Here is an 18359-nt window from a genome sequence, read left to right as displayed (position 1 = left end):
AGAGAGAGAGAGAGAGAGAGAGAGAGAGAGAGAGAGAGAGAGAGAGACTTGAATACAAGTAAACCCAAAGATCCTTACTTATTAAAAGCACTAGTATCACTGACGTTCCTCCGATGCCTGGATCCCATGGTCGGGCTCTCAGGAGGTGAAGTATTTGCACTGATGTTCTGGCTCAAGCTCTCAAGCTTCCCGACAGGTTTTGCCATTATCACTGCTCCCCCAACACTCCCTTTACTCGCGGTAGGAGTAGCCAGCTTGCCAGGAGCTCCCGCAGGAGGTGGGAACTTGGGTCCGGAGTTGGTGGGAGTGGTGAGTTTAGGAATGGCCTTATTTGACCCAGGTTTGGGTGCAACAGGTGGAGGTATCTTTGCAGGAGGTGGCATAGACTTCAAGTCATCTTTAAATGGGTCTGGATATCCTGAGGGTGGGAAGAGGGCCTCCAAGTTGCCCTCAGTAACAGCCACGTGTGTGGGTCTGGCCTCCAGCTGTCTTCCCTCGAAGTAGAAGGAATTTTTTTCCTGAACAGTCACTGGGGACTGCAGTGTCAATGGTGAATGTCCAATCAATGGACTCTGAGACTGTCCGAAAGGTGATGTTTGGCTCTGTCCAGGGGGAAAGGGTGGATTTGTATTGGGAGAAGGAATGTGAGGGGGTACCTGGGAGAATTGAAGGGCCTGGGGTGGTGGAGGTGCTACCTGTACGAAAGACGATGAATTTTGAGTCTGGGAAATTTGATTACCCTGGCCTGATATTTGGGAGACTATCTGGCCGCTGAGGCTGATGGGCCCTGGGGTCACGCCCTGGCCCTTTGGTCGTTGTCGAGGGGTCACTGAGGTAGCCTCCACCAGAGACACTGTCGAGGGCTTGGGGATTTTCACTGATGATGAGCGTTTTACACTCTCTGACTCAATGGTGGCACTTGGGAGGGCGTCCAAGGTACAGGTGGGGACTTTGAAGAGGTTTTGCACTGGGTTCTCCTTCCCCTGAATCTGACAGGCTATTGCGGAGACCTGGTAGATGTCTGGACGAATGTCTGGATCTGGCTCCAGCATGTAGCGGATTAGGTTGTGCAGGCCTTTGGAGTATCTGGAGGTGAAAAATTGGAGGAAATTTTATCGTATAAGAAAAGGTTTGCCATTTTTTTATGGCTGAGATGAATCGACGATTAAAGAAATTTTTTGATTAGTAAACTTTTTTTTTTATAGATTATCATGTTTGAAACTAGTTGGGGTATCAGAAAATTTTAAGAAATTTCTTTGCACTTTTTTCTTGTTTCTATCAGGTGATCCTTTTCAGAAGAAAAAAATCTGAAATAAAATGTATTATAGCAAAATTTCATTCAACAATATTTTTTGACAGATTATTTTGTGAATAGTTTCGAAATCATTGAGTTTATTGAAAATTTCAATCGACTTTGTCGCTCCCCACAATCATTTACCTGGAATTATCCGGAATTGTAAAGTTTCCGGATTGAATCGCCAAAGTACTTTCACCAAAAGGCAACGTGAAGAAGCAGAGTTTGTACAGTAAACATCCGAGTGCCTGTAAAATTAAATAAAAATTATTTTATGATTCATAATTTTTCATGGTGAATGTATTCCGAGGAAGTTGAGAATGTTTTTGTACCCAAATGTCAGCTTTCGTCGTAATTGACTTTCCAGAGTACATGTCCACCATCTCAGGTGCTCTGTAGCTGAGCGTCGTGTACTTTTTAATTTCTTCTTCCACAGCAGCTGCGCCTTGAATACTTGGATTGAGTACTTTACCAGTCGCTGACCCAAAATCGCAAAGGACGTAGTGTCCAGAGTCAGCCAACAGAATATTCTCCACCTGGATGACAATTTATTAAACTTATTATATCATTAACTCATTTTTTGTGTGTCATTAATTTCAAAAGTGTGTAACAAAACTAGATATTTTATTTGAGAGACAGAGGAATAAATTGCGAAATTATACGAGTAACGTTAGATAAATTTTTGGCATATTAAATAATTTTGTTGACCAACTATCGTTCAAATTCAGTGATGACTATTTCAAGATTGTTTTTCATTTACTACGATTGCTTTCATATGAATTAAATAGAATATAAGTCGCTTACCAAAATAGAAAGTCACTCATTCATCCATACCACGCGTTAAAATAATAGATTTATCAATTAATCCTTGGCAATTCCAAATAATAAAAAATAACGTGTGCACACGTGTAACATTTATAAAGATTAATAATAATTCAGGGATATGAAAATCAAGACAAATCAAAGGCTCAGACACTTGAACGAATTCTATATAAAACTTGTACGATCTGTACACTGGAAAAAAAAATTACTTTTGGCAAATATTCATTTACTAGAGAGAAGCATTTATTTTTTCAAAATCGTATTTCTCCAATCAAGTCATTCCCAGTTGAGCTTGATTAGGTTTCAATAATAACAATCATGTTGCTCTAAGGGATTACTATGTTGCACATGACCTTGAATGAACACCTCTAATGATTATTCATTTTTCCTAAATTTCTTATTTTCTAGAGGGAAGAATTTCGATCAATTTAGTTATGATCATCTTCTAGAGCAACATAATTGACATAATTGAAACCTAATGAGGCTCGCCTACGAATGACTCGAATAGAGAAATGCGGAATTGAAAAAATAAATACTTCCCTCAAGTAAATTGATATTTGGCAAAAAATAAGTTTGTTTCTCAGTGTACTCATAAGTGTCCGAGTAGCGAGAGAGAGCTCTCGCAGGTAATCACCGGTATGACACCTGGTGTGATTGACCATTACGTCTTATTTGGGTATTTCAGGAAATATTTGATGGCGCGATGGTATAAATGATAGTATCATTGTAAGGGGAACGAATAAACATTATGAGAGAAATTTCACATTGTTGAGAATTGTGAATTTATTTACGGAAGAAGTCCCTTCAGAAAACAATATTGGGAGCCATGTTTAGTGCCGATAAAATATCAAGATATTCAAGATATTAATTTCAAGGTAATAAATTCCAGAGATATTTATGATAAGTACTATCATAGGAAGTATTCAGTTCGATGTTAATTTTCGATTGTTGCTGGTGAATTAGGCATTTATCTTGAGAATGAGTGGACTTAGCTGACAATGTTAGGAGACTCTTTATAGCAGAGAAAATTTCGAACGAAAAATGCCTGGTGACATTATCCTGTAAAACTCATTATCAAAATAACTCAATATTTAGAAAATACGTATAATCGAGCTGTTGTCACAATTTATAATTCCCCTACACCTTTAATTCTCTTTCTGTACCTTCAGGTCCCTGTGAATTATTGGCGTTTGACAGTGATGCAATCTTGATACAGCTTCACAGACATCACAAAATATTTGGAGAACTTCGGATTCACTGAAGCCAGCTTGTAACCTAATGAATCCCAAGTAAAATAACAGAATTATCCATTAAAACTCAAGTATGCCATAATTCCGACATTATCTCCATGAGTGATTCTAGGAGAAAATCTCAAGAGACTTTTTTTGGGGAAAATATCTTTTGGGACTTTTCCTTATCACCGCTCATTACTGAGATAATTGAATAATTAAAAGAGACAAACGCATCTTTTAAACAAAATCTCACCTATTATTCATCATCTGCAGCACATGAGATTTGCAATAGGGCATGAGGAGCAGAAGTTCGTGCACTCCACCCCCGGTATGAGTAATACTACTATCTACATATCCTATTATGTTTTTGTGTCCACTCAAGTTACTCTGAAACCACAAAAACAAAATTTAAAAAATATTGCAATCAATTAAACTTCATCGTAACGATAGATCACATTTAATTAACTGAATACTCACTGCAATCTGTATCTCCCTTTTACAAACATTGAGATCATGTTCATTATTCACATACATACGCTTGAGGGCATATCGCCCACTAGATGATTTGACCAAAAATACAATGGCAAATCCACCTGCAAGAAAAAAAAAACAGAAATTCGGATGTGAAAAATTCAAATCGTCACAAATACTCACTATCAATATCTTATCTGAACTACCATAATCAGTGAAATGATGGAAGATATGATAAGCCTCGCTTTCAAAAATCAATAATAATACTAGGGGAGAGTGGAGTAAAATGGACACTTTAGACTTTTGTTTTAATTACTCATAACTCAGAAACAAATTTATCAACTCAGCTCAGTTTAGGCTCATCACAAAGGGAAAGAATTCTTCTTTGGAATGAAAAAAAAAAATTATTAAATTTTATCAACATTTCAACCCGTCATTAACATTTAAAAAAAAGTCAAAAGTATCCATTTTACCCCAACCTCCCTTACTAATCAAATACTTTTTGAGCACCACCTTTGATTCTCAATTAATTGAATTGCATGGACGACTATAAATTCTCCCATATACAAAAGCCCAATCGAATAACAAGTCTGCACTAATAATCAAATATTGAATTGGTGAAGGGGAAGAATTACATTATTTCGAGGGAAGGGGTTTAGTTTCATTAAATTACGAAAAATTTTGTTTTGTAATTAATCCAGTAGTTAGAAAAATATCGGCCGAATAAACCGTAATATATTTCTTGACAAATGAGATGCAAAAACAAAATTACTGATGCTCATATCTTAGTATAGCAGAATTCATCAAGAGACATTTTTTGTCGACAATTCCCAATAAAACCTAATAGCTTATAAATATTTAGGGGAGGTTGCGGTAAAATGGACACTTTTGACTTTTTTTAAACGTTAATAACAGCTTGACAGCATGTTGATGAAATTCAATAATTTTTTTTCCAATGCAAAGAACATTTCTTTCCCTTCGTAATGAGCCTAAACTGAGCTCAATTGATAAATTTGTTTCTGAGTTATGAGTACTTTTAAAAAAATCCAGTGTCCATTTTACCCCGTCCTCCCCTAGAGGATAATTCACAAATCTGATTGAATAACTAGTAAATTTATTTAAAAAATCACAGATCTTCCATCTACGGAATCTCAAGGAAGTACTTGAAAAAAACCCAAGATAGTTTCCTTCCAGACAATCCCACCTTAAAAAATCTTTTTCAGCTCTTCTACTCAATCACCAAATATCTCATCAATCAATCATCCAAATGACCACCGGCCCTTCAGTCCCCAAGATCGCCAACCAACCCGATTTACGCACTTTCCAGAGGTCCCCCTCGTCATCACCTTCACAATCCCCAAAAAATATTGCAAAAAATCGCCAGACTCCTCTAAGTGGGCGTACGTACTTCTCCAGCCGAAAATCACACCGTGATAACGATAAGCCCAATAATATTCATCCGTGTGATGTATAACATTCCCCCCAACCTTCAAATGAAAAATTACCTTCCGCAAGGATCTCCTCGACGGTCACGGTGTGCCTTCCGACGACAAACACCTTCCCCAAATAGCTATTGGTCTCCTTGGAGGTGTTGTCAATCTTCGAGAAGAGCTTCTTCATGTTGGCACACACCTCACCTCACGGTAAAACCGTAATCACTGGACTTGACTTGACATAAGGCCCTCACAACGGGCCGGTTATCTGGAGCACGATTGCGCGAGAAAGCCGCGCGCTAACACATCCCACTGCACTCGTGCACATAAAAAAAAATGAATTATTCACTGAAAGCTACGAAACGATTTCCCGAGGTATCGAGACAGCTCTTTGATTGTCTATCGAAATTATCCGAACGTCTTAATGATTTTGCACTGACGTTGTCAATGGGCTCGATGGAGTTGGATTGAGGGGAGGCTCGATATTCACATGACAACCAAAAAAAATCGAACGTTATTTAGCCTCTCTCTTCAGTCACCCGACATCTTCGCTACTGAGTGTGAAACTGCGCATGCTCTGCGGGAGGGAAATAACATAACGTTGCGCGATGCTTAGTTGCCGGAAACATATGGGATTGGACGGGGTGGGAGGAGGGAGTGGCGAAAGCCCGGGATTTTTGGTCGAGTTGAGTAACACATTTTTTTTTATCTCCACAAATAGTGGAAAATCAACAATTTGCTGTAACACCTTGATTTTTCAGACTGAAGAGGTGTACATCCAATAGTTTAAATCTTATTTGTGTTTTCCCTGATTTTATTCAACAAAGAAAACTTCATGTGACAAGTATCTCGGGAGAGGCAATTTTCTAATTGGACTCTGATTTTGTTCACCCCGGAGGATTTGCCAATAAATTTTTTTCAGTACTTTAGCATTAATAAAGAAGAAAATTGTCAGACAAGTACACTAAAAGAAAAATCGACATGATATCACAAAAATAATTTTTTGAACGAAAAACATCGCATACATATTTGATCAATTTCTAGTAGGGTTCAGTCAAGAAATCGGTGCTCTTCGGACTAAGGAGGAAGTTACTGAATGAAAAGGTGATGTCTTTTTTCGAAATGAGATAATGTTCCTTAAAAGACAAGAATAGTTTGACAGAAGGAAAAGAAAATATTGCTTCCCTTCGAACTCACACCGATTGAACTCTGCATAAATTATCTATTCATTCAATATGTAAGTCTCTGATTCATGATTCACTAAATGGAAACTTTTAATATTTTTAGTCATTTTCTCATCTTCGGACACGAAAAAACAGATTTCTTATGGCAAGAAATTCTCACTTTATCATAAAATTTTCATGTTCAAGTCATGAACACTTCACCGAAATCTGACATTGTCTGACACATTATCCAGAATTCTTGTCCCAAAAAATTTATCGTCAAGAGATGAAATATTTGGCGCAAGAAATGAGTTTTGCGATTTTTCAAGGAGAGAAATGTTCAATAAAAAGTACGGAACTCACAGTTCGCTCACCGATTACGGAATCGACTCAGAAAATTTCAGTGACGGTATCGTAATTTTTCACAGGAAATTCTGGTAAAAATTACGGAACGCTCTCAAAAAATTCTGTGACAGTTCCGTAACCACATTGCGCTCCGGAATTACGGAAAAGATACGTAATTTTTATTGAATATTTCTCTCCGTTTATGACGATATTTCTCTCAGTGTATTATTTCAACTTTCAATGAACCTCTCAGAATCTAAGACCGATAGGAAAATTTTTGTTACGACCTTTTTTGTAGAACGAACGAATTCCGAGGAACAAAAGCTTATTACAAAAATGTTGGTATCGCTCGGTGATTCGGAGATGTTCCTCGAAAACTTAGCTGAGTTAAATCGTTTTGCCGGCGCTTCGCTACTGATTTTGTATTTATGTCAGTAATGAGTGACTTCAGGAGAAAATTGTTTTTGTTGGAAAGTAGGCCTGCCAGAAACAAATCTAAGAATAATTATTTTTCAATTTTTCTGATTATTTAATTAAACAAGCAGGGGACAGCGACTATATGACAGTGGGCATGCCACTGCTTGACTCACAAGTGTGAGAGTGTTGGTTCACTCACAAGTGATGTCTTATTTTGTCTTCGCCATCAATTCATCGATGACGGTCTTCTAATGGTCTGAAATATTACAAAAGTTTGTAGCTTCATAACACTAACTAGCAGCAAAAAGTTCAGGTGGTTACTGCCACCTGCATGGGTGCTATCATCATTCCAATGTTTCGAATACTTAATATGAACGGGTATACATATTTTCTGGCCAAATTTCAAGTCGATATCTCTATTTTTGCACAAGCTGGAGTGTTTACAAAGTTTTTTATGAAAAAAACGGAAAAACGGGGATATCTCGAAAACTTCGTATAAAGGGGTATACATGTTTTGATTGATTTGGATAGAAGGCATCGAACGAATATTTTGAGAACAGAAAAATCGAAATCGGTCCACTAGTTTTGAAGATATTTTATAGTTTTGTCTCCAAAACTATTCGATCAATTCTGCTGAAATTTCGCACAGAGTTAGTCCTCATTAAGACCTATAATTTGACAAAATTTTAGACTTTTTGAAATCATTTTAGCCACTTAATTACTCAATTTTCTGAAAATTGACCACCAGGAAGGCGGCGGTGGACGTGGTCATATCCAGACAGGGTCGCCAAACTTCGTATTTTTACGTTTCAGACCATTCTACATCATTTCCAATCAAAATTAGAGAATATGAAAAACAATCAATTTTCGGAGAAGCAAAAACAATCAATTTTACAAGAAGAATTTGAAAGACCTGTTTTCTGGCCCGTTAAAATTCTCCAGAAAAAATGTAATATTTCCCTAACGTCATTCATTACCGGGATAATGATGAGCGATTTGAGATGAAAAAGTCGTGAAACATTTTCTATTGATTTCCTTTTAGCATCACTGTTTAGTAAAGAGTAGTAAGGGCATTCTAACGAGATATTTCAATAATTAGCCAAACCTGTAAAAATCGACAACACTCCATTGTTTATTACGTAATTACCTCAAAAACTACCAATTTTACGCGAAAAGCTTAGAAATGATTTTTTGTACCTACTTTTTGTACTACTCACGTCAACTCATCCACAAAATAAAAAGTCGCTGTTGACATCCGGTGGACTGTCAAAATCCCGCGGAGTTTTAGTTGGAAAGTTTGCCTCAATATCCACTGAGGTGACAGCTAACCTCAACTCTTCCCTTTGTTTACATCGAATAATAAATAAAAATTAACTAAACACAAGCAACTTGAGTCGGACGATTCAAACTAAATCATCCTGAATCTTGCAGCTCATTAATATCTAATTGACTATCAGATCAACATTCTGTCAATCTTCAATGACCAGCAAAACGTTTCTCCATCATATACAACAACCACGCCTCGGTAAATAATTTTAATGAACAATTACGTTGTAATTAAAACAATGACATTGAGCTTATTCAACACGCAATTAATATTGAATTTGCCAGCGACTTTCAACATCAATGACTATTAAACCCGAATGGAAGAAAAATGATGAATGATTCCACTTAAACACGAAAATAAAAACGTACATATTGAAATCGATCGTCAATTATACATCCATAAACCATTTTGATTAATAACGGATAAAATAAGTTTAAGTAAACCAATGTAAAACTACCAAAACACTGAGAAAAAAAATTATTTTTGTCAAATATCCATTACTTGAGACAGATATTTATTTTTTCAATACTGTACTTCTACAGTCGAGTTATTCACAGGTAATCCTCATTTGGTTTCAATTATGACAATCATATTGCACATGACCTTGGATGAACTCCTCCAAGAATTATTAATTTTTACTAAATTTCTTATTTTCTAGAGGAAAGAATTTCGATTAATTTTCTAATGTTAATAATTATTGACATTTTAATTATCATAATTGAAACCTAATGAGAATTGCCTGGGAATGACTCGACTGGAGAAGTAAAGTATTGAAAAAATAAATACTTGTCCCAAATAAATGGATATTGGCAAAAATAATTTGTCTACTCAGTTAACGAAAAAAGAATAGAACATCCAGTAGTTTCTGTTATTGACCACCGGACAATCATCATCAAATAACTGAATCACCAGAATATCAAATATCCATTTACTTGGGAGAAGTATTTATTTTTTCAATACCGTATTTCTCCAGACGAGTCATTCCCAGACAATCCTCAGTAGGTTTCAATTATGTCAATTATAATGTTCTAGAAGATCATCATGGTAGTTATGACCATGAGTGAAATCCGTCAATAAGTATCAACATTAGAAAATTAATCGAAATTCTTCCCTCTAGAAAATAAGAAATTTAGGAAAACTGAATAATTATTAGAGGAGTTCATCCCGGGTCATGTGCAACAAAATCATCCTCTAGAGCAACATGATTGTTATAATTGAAACCTAGTTAGGCTCGTCCAGGAATGACTCGATTGAAGAAATAGGGGAGAGTAGGGCAAAATGAAATTTTTTTCTGTTAATATATTTTATTTTTTATTAACTTTTGGTTATTAACATTTTTTTATTCTTGAGAGTACTAATGAGAATAATAATTTTCCATACAGTAGAATGAAAACTTATTGGGAAGTTTTGGCGAGAGAATATTTTGTTAATGGATTAACTGAAAACAAAATGAAACAGCAAAATCCAAAGTCCAGGGGAAGGCTCAGGGGGAGACCCAAAGGGGGAAAAAGGAAAATATAATGCTGAATTTCAATCGAATGGAAAAAGGAAAGTGTAAGCGGCCTAATCTAATCAATTGAATTATAATCAATTGAATTATCAGACGAATAGAAAATTATTATTATTTATTCATTTATTTATTTGACTGTCTTATAGGGGATATATCCCTGTGACAGATGGGCTCGTAGTACAAAAGTTACATGGCAGTATATAAGAGAAATTAGAGTACGTACATAGGTGATTTCACTAGTAAAGATAAACAGAAGTAACAAGAGAATAAAGAAAAAGAGTTAACGTAACAAAATTAATATCAACAGTTTATAGTAATTTATATCTAAAATTGCCAATTATCACTAACAGTTAATTGATAAGATGCCCTTTCAAATTAGCAACTAGCAGGGCAGGCAATCAGGAATTTAGTGATCAGTTGATCTGGCTTACAGTAAATAGACTGATAAATGATTCACGTAGTACTAGAGTGTTAGACAAAAAGAAGAAAAGTGTTCTGGTATCATCTTTATCAGGAGAATTTATAAAATCAAGCAAGTTAGTCGAGGAGCAGCCACTCAAGCGGGGTCGTAGGTATTTCAAGCGGACGGGTTCATAAAAAGGGCACATCTGTAAAAAATGTTGAATAGAAAATTATTATTCTCATCAGTACTTCCAATAATAAAAAAAGTTGATAAAATTTTTTTTTTTGCTTGAATTGCGTCAAATAGTCATTTTTTGACTAGTTCGTTTTGCCCCGCTGTTTCATTTTACCCCACTCTCCCCTACGATTTTGAAGAAAATTGCAGGCGGCTGTATCTTCGATACAGCTGTAATTGTCCGTGGATACGTCCATGGTCTTTCCTTCTTTCTCGAATTTCCTAGAATCTCCGTGGATTCCGTCGGTTTTTCTGGAAACTCCTTGAATTCTCTCGAATTTTCTGGAAACTCCTTCAATTCTCTGGAATTTTCTAGAAACTCCCTGAATTTCCTCGAAATTTCTAGAAACTCGTTGAATTTTTTCGAAATTTCAAGAAACTTCTCGAATTACCTCGCAATGTCTAGAATTTTCTAGACTTCTGATAGATGGCACTGCACATAAGGACCATTTCCTAAAATGACCCCCCATATTGAAACCATAGACGTATCCACGTCAAAATAAATGCGTCTCTCGAGTAAATGAATATTTGGCAAAAATATTTTTTTTCTCAGTGTAAAAGGACGAAGCTTCACAGTATTTCCCCTTAATTACCAAGTCGCCAGTTCCGAAGATGAGTGACCTAGCGGAAGACATAGAGATCCTCGAGGAAATAAAGCTTTTAGAAGATGCTCTAGCCCAACAGCCATCAACGGACCCCATCGATGAACCTGGAGATCTCCCATCCCAGCCAATCTCGCGATCCTCTCTCTATACAATCGCAGATACCCTCCCCGCATCGACCCCTGAAGAATTCCTGATAAATGAAGCCTTTCAAATGAACGAGTCCCTCCTCTCGAAATGTCATCTCCTGAAGAATCAGATTCTAGCCCGAATCCAGGAGATCCGTCAAGAACGAGAGAAGATCTCCTCGAAACTGAAACTCGTGTCCAAGGCAGTCAAAGGAATTCCCAGGCTGACTTATAAAAGGTTCGGTTGTCCTTACTTTAAGGATGAGCAGATGTTTGGAGCCCCGTGGAATGAGGACGCACACAACAAATTCAAAAGGGGAGAAGGCATGGTCGTGTATCAGAGGTCCCCGCGTCGCTGGACTGTCAAAGACAGGAATAGTCTGTGGATGGCTGTTCGTCTTCAAGCGGCCACTGAACACTTCGAGAAGGAGACGAACAAACAGATCCAGAGACAGAAACAATCGCAAGCAAAAACCAGGTCAAAAACAGGCCCCAAAACCTCTAAGACGAATGAAAAGTTTAATCTGGACCTCGAGAAATTTCAGCTGCCCAGCAATTACCGAGAGATGATCGGTCCTTTAGGCTCCAGGGAATTCGACTGGATGAAGATCGCAGCGCATGATTCCTACAATCGTCACTCAGCAGAAGAATGTCGGGTCATGTGGAGCGTGTATCTTCATCCAGACGTTAATCGATATAAGTTTACAACCCCTGAAGATCAGGACTTGATCAAATCTGCTGGGGTCCACAACCAACAAGACTGGGACGCGATTGCTGATGCTGTGGGGACGGGAAGGTCTGGGTACCAATGCATCATTCGGTACATAACGCTAATGGGTCCACTGAACTTGAAGAATAAAGATGTTCCATGGACAGCTCGAGAAGACCAGATTCTTATTAATGTTGTCGAGTCGCTGAGGGTTGGGAACTATATCCCTTGGAGTCATGTGACATTCTACATCGATAATAGAATCAAGAACCAGGTAAGGTCGGCATTAAAAATGTTCATTGCATGGATGGATTTTTCGCCCAAATTGTTGGAACTATAACATATTTTAAAAAGTTTCGCACCCAATATGTTCTTGGAAAAAATAGTATAAAATTAGTTTTTTTCCTTCCGAATGGAAGCATTTAAATCGTTCCATTTTTAGATTAGTAGCTCTAGTTCTGTAGCGAAGTGGTAAACTAGGATAAGTGTAATTTTTTTTGAAAACTTTTCTGTTGTTTGAATAGAAAGTTCTCTCAAACGTGGTCAAATTTTTGAACTCTCCTGAAAAAGTTCCATTTTTGCACTTATCCTTGTTTACCACTTCGCTACAGAATTTTGCTTTGGAATAATGTAGAATGGTCTGAAATGTCAAAATACGAAGTTTGACCACCTTGTGTGTATGTGCACTTGTCCACCTGATGGTCAACTTTTAGAAAATTGAAGAATTAAAGGACTAAAATGATTCCAAAAATTCTGAAATTTTGTCAGATATATATAAATGAGGCTTAACTCTGTGCTAAATTTCAGCTCAATCGATCTAGCCGGCTTTTGAGAAATCGCCATTTGTTTCTAAATCGTTTTTCGTAAATATCTCAAAAACTTCTCAACCTATTTCAATTTTTTTTTCAAAATATTCGTCTCGATGTCTTCTATCTCAATCAATCACGGTATGCATACTCCTTCATACAAAGTTTTCCAAATATTTCCATTTTTTGGTTTTTCGCTCAAAATCCTAGTTAGCACTCTCACTTTTGCAAAAATCGACATATTAACGTGAAATTTGGCATGCAGTTTCCTCGTTGCACCAGAATGTTTCCTATTAAAACCATAACAAATACGCACTCATACGGCGAAAAAAATACCAAAAAAATTACTATGCTATGACGGTAAAATGGATTGGTTTCGACGGACCAGAAAAGAATTCACGTGCCAGCAACGGGAATACAAATTCGAGAAAAAATCTTGAAGCACAGCAAAAATTTCTGTGCTCGCACGTGAAATTTCCCGGGTCTGTCAAAATGAACCCATTTTGCCATGCTAAGACAGTAATTTTTCTGGTATTTCTTTCTCTGTGCATACCAGTTTGACATTGGGATAAATACTCGCAATATCGAAACTGTAGGATGAAATGAAAAAATTCGAATAAAAAAGTGAACAAACAATGAAATTTAAAAAAAAGTGGACGACCATGATGAAAAAAGAACTAAAAATTGGAATAAAGAGTAATTATAAATAAATAAGGATTTTGAATTAATTTCGGAAAGTAATTAAGGAGTCTCGAAAGAGACGACTTTATCTGGTCAGGTTTTCCCCTAACTTAGGTTGTCCTCAAACCTTTAGCAAATGTGATACTGAAGGTTGGAAACAGTTCGGATGGGGGGGGGGGGTGCGAAAATTACAAAAATGGGGAGAAATATCCGGGAGTGAAAAAAATTTATTATTCTGAAACCATCGGAAGCATATCATCAATTTATTAATGGCTAAGAAATCATTAAAACAGTCACATGCTCGCTGCCTCCTTGCTTGTTTATAATTTTTCTGGTACATTCATTGTTGACGAAGATATATTTGAGTATTCCAAAGGAATGATTCACCACCAAAAGTATGAATTTCTCCCATGTTCCGTATGAAATTTCACTTCAATTTTTTTACTTTATGCACAATAGTTGATAAATAATGATCGTTGACTTAATATTACTTTTCTATGATTTCTGAAGGTATACTCTCACTGGAAATACAACATCGATCCTTCCTTAAGAAAGGGTAGATTCACAACTGACGAGGACGAGTTGCTCCTCGAAGGAGTCACCAAATACGGCAAGAACTTCCCCAGAATCTCGACAGAACTTCTCCCTCATCGAACAAGCGTTCAACTAAGCGGAAGGTTCACCCTCCTAATGTTGAAAACCGACCAGTCTTACAACTCCTGGACAGTCGCCGAAGACATGCAACTGCTGAAACTTTACGAAGACTTGGGACCGCAGTGGAGTAAGATCGCCGGCCTTATGAAGAAGAACAGAACCTACGTGAGACACCGATACTCCTGCATCACTCGACATCTCGCCAAAGGTCGCGATCTATCAAACATTCCAAGGAAGCGAAGACGAAGTGGACAGTCCGAAGAAGATGGGAAGATCTTCGATGAAATGTTCGTGCTCGATGACGTGACGGAGGCTAACGTGGATGTTGACACGAGGTTGAAAAGGTACTTCGAGAGGAATCAAGTGCCCATTGCACCACCCGGCAGGAATACTCAATACTTTGACGCAGTGGAGCTTGACAGACACACAAGAGGACTCCACGATTTATTCGACAAGTTGGACGTCCGGCTGCAGATCCCCAAGGATTTGAATATCGAAGGATTAACGGTGAAGGATAAGCAGCTTCTGGTGTCTTTCCAGAATTATTCCTCTGGGAGAGGGACGAGGGGAATTGACGAGCTGGAGATTTTCAGGAAGAAGATGTTTGGCGAGGATAAGGATAAACGAGAAGGCATCAATTTCTTCATTCCCCCAGCTCCTTTTGGTCTTCATTTCAAGAAATGCGGAAAGAAATGTAGCAAGAAGCGCTCTGATAAGACGACAGATGACGACTGTACCGTCGTCTTGGATTTCAATATTGAGACTCCGAAGAATGTTGACAAAATGCTGAAGGAAGAAGAGATCGAGGTATTCGAGAAGTTCTCGGAAATGCTGTCGAAGCCCTGTGCAAGAATCAATGCCTTCGAGCAGAAGTTGCTGACGATGGAGACTGAACACGAGAGTGATTTAATCACTAATACAGCCATCAATGCGATATCCTGGGGGAGGAAAATGGGGGAAAAGACGAAAACGATCGAGGATGTTGAGGGCGAGCGGAAGAAATTCGTGGAACCCCGCTATTCTACGCTATTGGGGTACGAAACTCTGAGATACATGAAGGAGGCCAATGGAAGTCTCGAGTGGACAAAAACCGAGAGGAAGATGAGCAAGGAGCCTGTTTCACCTTTTGGAAAGAGGGCTTTTCATACTTTTAAAACTAGGTTCACGAGACTTTTCAAGTATCCCATTGGAATTGTAAAGTATGCTGAGATGAAAGTTTGCAATTCGAATTTGGTGGGGGCGCTTAGAGAATCGGAAGCGGAAGATAAGGAGGACGAGGATTGAAGTAATTATTTCATTTCAAATCGAATTCAAATAAAATAAGAATTAAACAATAATGTTTTTTATTCAGTAATAATATCCAAGTTTTGACAAACCACCGATTTAATATTTAATTTAATATTTTCATTGATTGATGTTACAAAAGTGTGATATTTTTATTACACAGATTTTCTAATAAATTGTTATTAAAGTACAACCATTATCATGTGTTTATACAGAAAGAATACCACATCAATTACGCACTTAATTAGGTTTTAGGATATAAACACTTCATACGGATAGAACTGTACATTATCTCGAAAAGATGACTCAAAAACATAATTGATTAATGCCATTTAGACGTGATTGGATTAATCAAGAAGACGTTAGAAATGCAATAAAAAGAGACAAAGGTAGGAAAGTCTAGGGGTCATTGCAGTACAAAGTTCTAGGTGATTTCATTATTTCTCCACGAAATTCGTAGGCCACTGAGAAGAATTAACTACTTTCTAACATTTATCAGCAAGTCTAATCAATAATTATTGATAAACCATTGATTTCAGTACTCACTAATAGAAGAACTCATTTCCAAATTTATCAAAACCACACGAAAATGCAATCATAATGCAACCAAATGAGGAAGAGATGAAATAAGTTGGAATATGTCATTGTTATTGAGAGAAACTTTCCTTGAAAGACATCACTCATCGTTAAGACAATTTTATAATTAATTAAGATCATTTAAGTATAGCAATCGTCTTCATACAATTCTCTTGTTATCCTTCGATTAGCAAGATAAAATACCGCAGAATGTTCTGTGTGCCATTTTTTTTTACTAAAATCACTAATTAATCAGATGATTCTATCATCTTCTCAAGTAATCATTCCATTTCAAAACCTCAAAAGGTTATTTCAAACTTTACAAAATCTCAAAGAAGACCGCTCTCGACATTTTCTGAAATTAATAATTTCCTCGATAATGAAACAATTAATCGTTTCCTTTTCCTTTACTTCTTATTTCCAGAACTGTGTTGTGTCCAACATTTATCAGTAAGTGTAATCAATAATTATTGATAAACAATTTATTTCGGTACTAATTAATAGAGAGACTCATGTTCTTCGAGTTTTCGAAAACTAAACAGAAATGCAGTTATAATACAACTCAATAAGGAAAATGATGAGTTGAAATATCGAACGATTGTTGAGAGAAAATATTGAAAGACATCATTCACTGCCAAGATGATTTTCATAATTAATAAGGTTTGATATAGATCAATGGTCCTGACGCAATTATCTCGTTAATTAACAGTTTCAAGAGAAAATATCAGAGACCTTTTTTTTAATATACTTTTCTAAGATTATTAATGGATGTGATAACTGTAGCATCTCGTTAAGTAATTATCTCATCCCAAACCTCAAAGATTTCTTCAAAGTTCATAGAATCTGTAGAAAAAAATGAATGAGACTCTTTTCATCTCTTCAATGAATAATGCAATTATCTGGTTCATTAATACCGAAAACGAAATCTTCAAAAAACGTCTCTCAAAATTTTCTAAACCCAACAATTTCCTCGTTAATCACTCAATCAATCATTCCCTCTACTTCCTCCCGGAACTATTTCCCGTCATGATAATTGCACACCCAGCAGTGAATACACTCCACAGCAACAAACTCGCCTCGATCTTATTTACAACTGCCCTAATCGCCCCTAGGAGACTCTTCAAGACCTCATTAGTAACTGCCACCACTTTCTCGTCCTTTAGAATCTTCATTTTGCTTAGATACTCGAGTAGAGGTGGATGATCACGACTGAAGATTGGGAAATACTCGCCGACCTTTTCCCTGGTCCACCAGCTCTGTTTATTCAGTGATTTCCTCCAGGGGGCGAAATGATAATGATAGAGAGTCGCTTTGATATATTTGGGAGGGCTATTGCCGAAGGGTTTCTCCACGTTATTCAAGAGTGATGTCACCTCTTTTTGCCCTGTCAAGAGACGATAAGTCAGGGACATGAGCCAGGGGTTCTGGTGATAGGTGCCCTGAGCTGCCCACCACATTTGCCAGTCGAGTCTGGGGGTATGTGGAGCCACGAAGGGAAGCGAATTATTGACATTTCCAGGTTTGTACAGGAACTCGTACTCCTTCCAGGGTCCCTCGATGCTATTGCTACCCTCAATGATGATTTCAGGACGTCCGTTGACTCCAGTCATCTTGGGGAAGAGGGCGAAGTCCTTGGGACCGTTGACGATGTGAAGACTGTTGATTTTCGAGTGGAGGGAACAGAGTTGGATTGGAACTGTCGCATTCTGGGATGGATGAAGGCTGGAGAAGGAGACTGCACTCATGGCGAAGAGGAAACAGACGGCAATGGTGTAAAGGGTAGTGGTGAGGAAGGTGAAGAGTCTTGTAGTGGTGGGTTTGTTTGATAGAATCGAGTGAGTGATGGCGTCGGCTACGGTGAAGCCAAGGGAGGCCAAGCCGATGTATATGGCCAGGGGGAGTCCTCGCGCAAGAAATTGGTCGAACTGTTCATAGGTGAAACCTGAAAATTGATGAGATGATGTATTTCGATCAACTAAGTAGTCAAATTCATTCATCTAAGTTGATTTTTATAATGATTGTTAATTATTCAACTGTTTCGATAAGGTAGTTTAGGAGAGAATATCAAATGACGTTTTCTCATAAAATATCTTACGGAGATGATTAATTAATTATTAGCAGCATTGCATTCGAGTCGACTTCAATAGCTGTTAATTGTTGAATTGGCTCCATAATGGGTGACTTTAAAAGTAAATATCAATAGACAATTGTTGTAGAGAATTCGATTTCCGACTGGAAAGATTAGCAACTCCCCCCCCCCCCCCCCCC

General features: G+C 37.4%; 3 protein-coding genes across 5 annotated transcripts in view; 1 reads left to right on the top strand and 2 right to left on the bottom strand.

Annotated features, from left to right (window-relative positions):
* LOC107044465 (AP2-associated protein kinase 1) overlaps window positions 1-5797 on the bottom strand; it is a 31642-nt gene extending 25845 nt beyond the window's left edge. For all 3 annotated transcript variants that reach the window (XM_015266348.1, XM_015266346.1, XM_015266347.1), the window contains exons 1-7: window positions 5325-5797; window positions 3826-3941; window positions 3602-3735; window positions 3280-3391; window positions 1627-1830; window positions 1439-1542; window positions 79-1086 (exon numbers count right to left, since the gene is read on the bottom strand). In XM_015266348.1, coding sequence (XP_015121834.1) covers window positions 79-1086; window positions 1439-1542; window positions 1627-1830; window positions 3280-3391; window positions 3602-3735; window positions 3826-3941; window positions 5325-5439 — 1793 coding nt within the window. In that variant the 5' untranslated portion in view covers window positions 5440-5797. The remainder of the gene's footprint in view (window positions 1-78; window positions 1087-1438; window positions 1543-1626; window positions 1831-3279; window positions 3392-3601; window positions 3736-3825; window positions 3942-5324) is intronic.
* A 2681-nt stretch (window positions 5798-8478) lies between these two features.
* LOC107044468 (snRNA-activating protein complex subunit 4) lies at window positions 8479-15767 on the top strand. Its single transcript, XM_015266357.2, has 3 exons — window positions 8479-8702; window positions 11205-12364; window positions 14088-15767. The coding sequence occupies exons 2-3, from the start codon at window positions 11264-11266 to the stop codon at window positions 15513-15515; spliced, it is 2529 nt and encodes an 842-aa protein (XP_015121843.1). The 5' UTR covers window positions 8479-8702; window positions 11205-11263; the 3' UTR covers window positions 15516-15767.
* The window catches only part of LOC107044469 (lipase maturation factor 2), an 11770-nt gene continuing 8968 nt past the window's right edge, over window positions 15558-18359 (bottom strand). The window contains exon 7 of the mRNA XM_015266359.1: window positions 15558-18033. Coding sequence (XP_015121845.1) covers window positions 17090-18033 — 944 coding nt within the window. The 3' untranslated portion in view covers window positions 15558-17089. The remainder of the gene's footprint in view (window positions 18034-18359) is intronic.

The sequence above is a fragment of the Diachasma alloeum genome, unplaced genomic scaffold (genome assembly GCF_001412515.2).
Source record: "Diachasma alloeum isolate Michigan unplaced genomic scaffold, Dall2.0 Dall_scaffold_00744, whole genome shotgun sequence".
NCBI lineage: Eukaryota > Metazoa > Arthropoda > Insecta > Hymenoptera > Braconidae > Diachasma > Diachasma alloeum.
The sequence above is the reverse complement of the archived record's forward strand: the minus strand, read 5'-3'. Positions and strand labels throughout refer to the sequence as shown.